This window comes from Petaurus breviceps, unplaced genomic scaffold (genome assembly GCF_028583685.1).
Source record: "Petaurus breviceps papuanus isolate PSGF00001 unplaced genomic scaffold, PetGlider_PUasm1.0 186, whole genome shotgun sequence".
In the NCBI taxonomy this organism is placed as follows: Eukaryota; Metazoa; Chordata; class Mammalia; order Diprotodontia; family Petauridae; genus Petaurus; species Petaurus breviceps.
The window spans coordinates 43,721,758-43,730,435 of NW_027185798.1; the positions used below are offsets into that span (position 1 = coordinate 43,721,758).

Sequence of the window (8,678 nt, forward strand, 5' to 3'; positions counted from 1 at the left end):
TCTATCCTGTATGAATTTGCCAGATAAAGCTTCCTAAAGCTCACTTCTGATCATATTACTTCCCAACCCCACGTCATTCAGTAGCTTCATATTACCTAGAGTATAAAGTCTAAATTCCTAGCCTAGCATTCCAGGTCTTCCATGATTTGACCCTAACTTAGTTTTCCCATTCTATCTTCCCTGCCCCCCCCCCCATTTGACACTGCATACCAATCCAGACTATTCTTCTACCTCTGTCTTTTGACTTGAACTGTTCCTTCTTCCTAGGATGTCCTCCCTTACTTACTTTTCCCTATTTAAAATCTTGAAACAAATACCTGAAGTGCCAGTTCCTTCAGGGGCCCTCCCTCAGCACCTCGATAACTGTAATCCCTGCTTCCTCTGAACCCCCATATCACTTTGTACCTCTTCCATAAGATTTACTGGGTGCTGCCATTTGTCATGGTTACTTGTGTGCATGTCTTATCTTCCCTGTTAGATAAAGACTTATCTTTTATCCCTCCATAGTGCTCAATAAATTTTATGTTGAACATGTGAGTGAAATGATTGATGAGATTTAAGTCGCTACCATTCCCAGAGGAATTTGCATTTTAATGGTTGGGACCAGAATTTCTAAGCCAATGGAATGAATTTCTAATTGTAGAATTTCAGTGAGGGACGGGGACACGGTTGGAAGAAGGAATGGGGCACTCTTCTTCATTGCCTCTGAAATTGTGCTACATAAATGGCTGTTTTCTCTTCCTAAACATAAGGCCAGGTCTGGATATTAATATAACTAAAACCAGAATTCTCTGCTCTTTTTGGCAGCATGCCTGTTGGCAAGGCTGAGTTAATGCTAACTCCACAGATATGGATGCTGCCTGCTGATTTACAAATTGGGGGTGGGGTTGCATGCTCTGATTTTTTTTTCTATATTGTGTCTCAGTATGTCAGATGACTTGTAGAACAGACAGGTTTTTTTTTTTAATAACATGAAGTCCTAATGCCTACAAGTGTTTAATACTTTTTTCTTTTTAATCCTTCTTCACCCTTGATTTGACTTATTACATACTGGGATTTACTTGTGAGCTTCAGAATGAAGGTCAAACTGGAACTATTTCCTTTGTTTGCTCACATAGTTAGCAGAGTCTTCCATAATGCCCCCTGATAAATTTTTTCATGCAAACTAGTGATGAAATCTGAAATTTGGCTCCAAGGGAGTGCTTCTCCCTTAGTCATCTATTATCTTGAGGTATTAACTGAACATTGACTGACAAGTGATTCTCTTTAGAAAATCATCCAAAAAGAAATAATTAGGACCTTCACACAGCGTGAACATTTCACATTTTAGAAAATCATGTAGCCATAGCTATGCAATAGCTATGACAAGGCTTTGGCATCTGTCCCCCAGCTACTACCTTTGTGGAGGAGACTTCATGGGGCTGGAGTGAGAACCGTTGGCACACATCAAACTATACATTCCCTCTCTTCTAAAGGACAAATGTTTCTTTCCCTATATGAGTTAGACTAGGAGAGTAATGTGATCAGAGGTATTCTTTAAGAAACTTTTCTGCTATTTGCATGCAGGATAGATTTGAAGGGGAGAAGATACTTGAGGCAGAGTTAAGGGAGGCTATTTTGGGAGTTCAGGTGAGAGGTAAAGAGGAACTTTATAAAGAGAGACTTTAAAGAGGGTGAATGAGAGTGGTGGCACTGGAGACAGAAGATAAGGGATGGCCATACGTGGCTGAGGGGAGAATAGTGATATCAGATACTCTGTCTGCCTGGTGGAGGCAGATTATAGATAGGTTGCTATGATAGTAGCATGGGTGCTATAATGCTACCTAGAATATAGAATGGTTCTTATTTCTAATGTATTGCTGGCATTTTCTTGATATGAACATAATCTAGATCCCTGAAGATTTACTCTGTCTGTAATAGAATTTTAGCTTTTATAATGCACATGGTAAATTTAGTGGAGACACAAAAATATTATAGCTATTGAAAATAGCAAATTAGATATATTAGATCCTGTGAATACACTTAAAGAAAGTATAATTTATCACTGACCTCCTTAAGACTGCACTGAATTGGACGTCTTTCACAGAACACTGGGTGTTGCTTCAGGAATCTCTGGGTTGATGTCCAACTCTGAGCCTTCAGCTTCATAGCCTATGAAATCCTAACACGGGCACTTGCTTCAGTACTGGCACTCACACATTCTTGCATCATTTAAAATAAGTAACCATCAGTAACACACACACACACATCTCGTGTAACCTGGGACTTACTGATTTTCTTTGTTTCCTCTCAATTTTTTCACCTTTAAAAGTAAATTTTACTTGAAGTTACTGTTGTTTTAGATGAGGTTAGATGCTGTTTGGGAAAATGTGTAATTATTCTGACTTTTTTTTCTTGCAGCATTTCATCATGTTTCTGTTTACCCAAAGAAGGAGCTTCCTTTTTTCATTCACTTCACAGCAGGCCTGTGTTCTTCTACAGCAATGCTTGCACTTCTCACCCATCAGTTTCCTGAAATCATGGGTGTTTTTGCTAAAGCTGTAAGTATGGTCTCAAGGACTTGCTTAGAATATTTGTGAGACACACAGGAAACTGTTTCTGATTTGTCTGAGCAAACCAGTTGAGATGTGGAAAATGTGCATTTAGAGTAAATTATGAGTCATGTCTTGTGTAGTTGCTGCCATGGAGCCATCAAATTTGGGTCTTGGGTGATATGACCTATGATTCTGTAACTTTAACAAAAAACTTGAAAGAGTGCAGTGCTGAACATTATAAAGTTGGTCTCTGTAGATCACTCTTCATAGTAATACAGCACTCATTACTAACTTAAGAACAATCCAGCTTTTCTTGGCTTGCTTACCATTATTGTATGTTTTGTTTGGCATTTTAAAAAAATTCCATATTTTATGAACAAGGCTTCTGGTTTTCCATTTAATCTAAATCATTAGCTCTAAGATCCACTGAACTTAGGTTAAATTTAGTAGTACAGCCAGGGTGGTGCAAGCAAGGTGATTACATCAGTTGCCCTGGATACAGAATGTGATTTGACCTGAAATTTGCCCCTGTCCACTACATCTGATTTGCTGTCCTGACTGGAAGGACTCAAGTACACATCACCACTTGGTTCTAGACCAGGCAGTGCTTGTGAACTGAGGTTCAAGGAACTCATACCTCAGGGTATGAGTATCCTCACCAAGGATAAAGGAGTATACTTCTTGGAATTTGCCAAGTATGAAAATAGCATGTTACATCTTTGAATGATCTTATATATTAGCATGTGTTGGTGCTAAGAGAAAACTTAAAAGAACAGTCCGTTTCTATCTCCAAGTCTTCCAATGCTATTTTCTTATGAATCTTTCCATCTTCACACTGGAAACATTAAAAGATAATAAGAATTGGAATATATCAAGAAAAAGGTGATGTTTCCCTCTCAATAAAAGATATAACCTTCTAATGTTTAGGTTCAAGTAAAAATATTGAGTTATTAAGTTAGTAGTTCTATCTGTAGTGATACTGGGAGCCAAAAGTTTTTTTGGGGTGAGGGGAATGAGGAAGGTGGTGGTAGAGAGGGTCAAAAAATCCATCATTCTGCGTGGAGTTTCTATCTCTGTTTTTCCTCCAGCTATTTTTCTCTCATTTCTCCCCTTCTCCCCCATTTTAAAACTTATTTAAGTGACAGCCTATTCTGTGCCTTAAAGATCAGCTGGCTTTCCTCTGGCATCAGTGGTAAGATTGCTGGTCCCCCTTTTTCCCTGAAAGTCAGCTTCACAGTGTGTTAAGTTGCCACTGGCACCTAGCCAGTTTGCACTTGATCCTTGGTCAAGGCTCAAGAAGAATGACTCTCCACTGTTGTTGAGGGAGAATAAATACTTGGGTTGAAAACAAATTATTCAGTTTCCTTTTAGTGTAACAAGGGATTTTATTGATCACACTATAATTTTATTTCCTGCAATGGTGCTGAGTAGGGAGAGATAGTATTCTACAGAACTCTGAAACAAACTTAACTTGCATTATCTGTCATGGAGAGGAATGGGCTCCAAAGAGAATCCTATCTATTTTACAGTTTGAAGAAAGATTGCAGTTGTGTATATGGGATGATGGAGGAACAGTGGGAGAAAATGTTCCTATGTATATGGCAGGATAGCAGGGTCAGGAAGGGAAGAAGAGAAATCTGAAATAGACTTGTAGACATTGGAAAGACTGTATTCTCTTGATAGCAGTGGCCAAGAGCTGGGGTAGAGTATACTGTTTCCATCATCTATCATTGGTAGCATAAAGTGCCTGCCATGATCTGAGAGATCACTGATGGCTAGAAGGTCTCATAAGAATCACATGGAGTAAATTTACTTCTGGTAGACTGTAACCCATACCTATTATTCCTTTATTAATAAGTAGTAACAAATTTTGAAATGCAACCTTATTTCATAAATTAAAATGTAATCAAACCAAGTAATCTCTGCTGCAGAAATTTTTTTGCACTGTTAAAGCCTCTAATTTTTGTAAAATAGGCTTTTCACCATTAACTTTTGATTTAAAGTATTTATATATTGGTAACTTTCTTGAATTGACATGAAGATTTTTGTATGGAAATTTTAAAATGGTGTCCTGCCAAAATGAACTCTTACAGGTCATATTTTATCTTAAAAATTTTTACACATGATCTTAAAATTCCTAAAGTTGTGAGAAGACAGAAAATAGCTTCAGACTAATACTGAGATATTGTCATTTAGGGGAAACTGACTGTTATAGATAGGGTGCTAAGTAAGATACAGACAGTTCTCAATTTATGAATTTGCCCATATATACTGGGAAGTTGACCACTTTCTTTATCTGGCACCTCTCTATTACTCCCATTCACCTGCCCATTGATTTTGGTGGGGGAGAAAAGGGGTGTCTTATACAAATGTAAAACTTGGTCTCTCATACATATATGAAAAAAGGGAAGATCTATTGCATTTTCTCTTAGAAACTGCTAGTTATGGTGATTTGGTATTGTTGAAACATTGTAGGTATTTTACTGATTGAATAGTCTTTTGTGGGGTGGTCTGGAAACTTTACCACTATTTATAGTACTTTCCTATAAGAAAATCCATTAAATTCCATACAACCCAATTATAAATAGACTCCTGGAACACAACCCATTCCTAATTTAGTAACTGCCTATTGTCAGGCATTCTTTCAGTCATTAAGATATTTGTTAGAGGGTTCAACACAACAGAAAATGGGGACAATTTTCTGAAGCATGCTCATTTAGTCAAGGAAAACCTTTCAAAAAGTTTTTTTAGTGAGTTTATTTCATAATTAACATTATCTTTCATTTTCTCCCTTTCACTTTAAGATTTATTAAATTGTTACAAAAATTTGTTTTTTCTAAACTATCTTCAAGAAATTTTGATATCTTTCATACTTGTGAGTCATAAAACCTTAGAGTTAGAAGAGATTTTGGAGGTCATCTAGTCTAATCTCTGTCCAAATCATAAAATTCCCATATAACATGGATTATCCAGATGATTAGCTTCTACTTAAAGACCTCCAATGACATGGAATTCACTACCCCCAAAATGAACTAAAAGGATTGGTGTTACATGCTCATTTAAATGATATTGTACTTTATAGAACTTGACTTCACTTTTACAAAACTGATTTTTTCCTGGATGATATGAAAACTTCATCTAGCATCAGGTAAAGAAGATGAGAAGCATGGGGGCAGCCAGGTGGCGCAGTGAGTAAGAGCACTGGCCCCAGAGTCGGGAGACCTGGGATCGAATCCCGGGCTCAGACACTTAGCACCCACCCAGAAACACCTGGCCGTGTAACCTTGAGCAAGTTACTTAACCCCAATTGCTTAGGGGCGGCCAGGAGGCTCAGGGAGTAAGAGCACCAGCTCCAGTGTCGGAATGACCTGGATCAAATCTGGGCTCAGATACTTAGCACCACATCCAGAAATAACTGGCCATGTAACCTTGAGCAAGTTACTTAACCCCAATTGCTTTAAAAAAAGAAGAAGAAGAAGATGATGAGAAGCAGAATGTGCTGACACCACACTCGATATTCTCTTTTGCCAAAATGCCTGAAAAAGGAAGGATTTAATAGTTTGTTTTCTTACATTATTGTTAAATATTAAAATTCAGAGTAAGAGTAGTGAACAGGCTAATTGAACTGTAATATGATTCTTGTTTTCTGAGAAGAACTTTTCTTCAGGAATGATTCTGCATGCTTCTTAAAAAGCCATCCCTACTCTCCTTGGTTTCATTTTTCTTTTTTGTAAAGCAGGCTTCCTTCTTATTCAGTAGTATTTGATTGGGCTTTTTCCTTAGCATTAGCACTTCAAAAAGAAGACACTTAAGGTGTCAAGTGCCAACTAATAATACAATCATAGATCTTGATTTCTTACATGTGACAGAATTGTTTATGAACATAAAAATGTTGTCATTTGGGTTTAATAAAGTAAATGAAATCTGTGAAACTGTGGAAGAAGATACTTTAATGTATAACATGAAGTGGAGAATCAGAAAGATCCCTGGCCCTCCAAATAAAATGCTGACTATTTTCTCCAAAGAAGCACTTACTGAATTTTTGTTCCACTTGCTGTGTATTATAGTTAGGCTGATCAGGGAGTGGGCCCCGTTTCCACATAGTTCCTCTAATCTTTATGTGGGAAAATATAGTTGGACATGCCAGTGATGAATTTCTGAGCAACTTATAATTGGCTAGCTCCAGTGTAGTCAGGGCCTAACAATCTGCTTGATTAATTCTTTAAGGGCTGCATTAGCCAAGTTGTATGATTTCCAAAGAGATAGGTCAAATGTTACACTAACAAAAGACCTCTATGTAAAATTTTTCTCTTGGGCTCCTTCAACTCCTTCCCAAAAATAATTAACTTTTTTCTTCCAAAATTACATTTGGTTTTGAATAAAGATATGAGTGCCAAGTGTTGCCCTTCCTGAATGGTCACTAAACATTTAAGAAGATCATTCTGGCCATAGAATTTTCTAGAGAGTAAAATTAATTTTTGATCCTTACATTACAGAAAACATAACAGTGGAAGAAGAAATGGTAAATATAGTTATTAAGTATGCTTAATAAGTCATTGTTATATCCAGCATTTAGCCTCATTTGATATAGTGCAATTTTAACAGAATAACTTTAGGAAGTTATCTGGATAATTTCTAAATAGGTAGAGAGTCTTTTAAAATAATATCATCTTATTTCAGAAAGGCTGACTAGCTATGACTAATGTGTATCTCTTTTGCAAGTGTATAGTGTCATAATCAGTCCTCAAATTGACAACAGATGACTTTGTATGAAAACTGATTATTTTGGAAATGAATTTCTACATTACATGCAAACTCTTATGGCAAAAATGATGTGTGTTTTCTTTTCCCCAAATTTCCAACTTAGATTTTACTTCTGAAAGCATTGTTCTGTAACTGCCTATTGAGGATATGTGGGACACTAATGAATAAAATGAGCCTTCTGGAAGGTGTCTGAATTTTCAGCTGTGTGAGTTTTCCTTCCTTCCCTGATGCCTGCCTTCATTTATCTGTTTTTTTTAATTGTACTGCCTTTTAAAAAAAAAAAACTTTCTTATCAGCAAACTCTCAACACTCTTTTGATTCTCTCTGGTCACTAGAGAGTTCGAAAAAAATATATTGGATTTCTCAGTGTTCATAGGCAAGAAGGAAAAGATACTAAGCCCCTATTCTCCATAGGGGTATGGGTATAAGTGTCTTCTCTGTATTCTTACTAAAAAAAAATACTGCTGATTCTCCTTTCTACCCCAGAATTCCTTAGGACTAGGCTTTTCTCAGAAGAGGATGAAAAAATCAGTGCAATATATATTGCCTAATGGAGAAACAAAGAGCAGAATCTCTTCCCCATAGGTCAGTTCATAGAAAGCACCCCCTTTCCATTAAGTATTTGCTCATAAAAATTGGTATATTAAAATTCTCTTTTCCTCATCTGAGGGAATATTCCAATTTTAGAACTTCCTGACTGTCACTGACTAATAATATTTATTACTTAATGAGGGGCAGTGTAGTGTGGTGGTACACTTTAGGACCTGACTTCAAATCCTACTTCAAATATTCACTACCTCTGTGACCTTTTTCTTCCCAGTCATCAACAAACTGCTGTTTTTATTCTCTTTGATAATTTGGGAAAATCACTTAATCTCTCTAACCCCAGTTTCCTCAACTGTAAAATCCTGGGGGCGGGGGGAAGAGGGTGGTGATATGGTGGGAAATAGAATTAATGGTCTCTGAGGTCCCTTCATAATCTAAATCTATGATCCTAGGAAGATCTGGGTTAAAATCCTGCTTTAGATACAAACTGTGGGGCCCTAGATAAGTAATTTAACCTGACTGACTCTCAGTGGGGAAAATAATTGTGCTTCTGCCAGCTATTATTATTATGTATTACTGGTGCAAGATCACATTTATAATGTTAAGTCCATAAGGATGGTTGACATTGAAATACCAAATAACTAACCATTCAATTAGCATCCTTTTTCTTGATGTACTTTCACAGAGTTTCTTGGATATTCACCACAATCTAGGGAGAGAAAGTATGCTTATTTTTTTTTTAATTTTTTGGTCTTTATTAAATTTGTTTGTTTACTTTTAGTTTATAGGATTCAATTCCACAATTCCTTGAGTTTCAAATTTTCTACCTCTTCC

At 36.7% G+C, this 8,678-nt stretch overlaps 1 protein-coding gene across 3 annotated transcripts in view; it reads left to right on the plus strand.

Moving 5' to 3' along the window:
* Positions 1–7,496, plus strand: part of ST7L (suppression of tumorigenicity 7 like) — a 59,818-nt gene extending 52,322 nt beyond the window's left edge. For 2 of the 3 annotated variants that reach the window (XM_069090357.1, XM_069090358.1), the window contains one exon: positions 2,401–7,496. In XM_069090357.1, coding sequence (XP_068946458.1) covers positions 2,401–2,579 — 179 coding nt within the window. In that variant the 3' untranslated portion in view covers positions 2,580–7,496. The remainder of the gene's footprint in view (positions 1–2,400) is intronic. The other variant, XM_069090360.1, reaches the window with a different exon arrangement.
* The last annotated feature ends 1,182 nt before the right edge of the window (positions 7,497–8,678 follow it).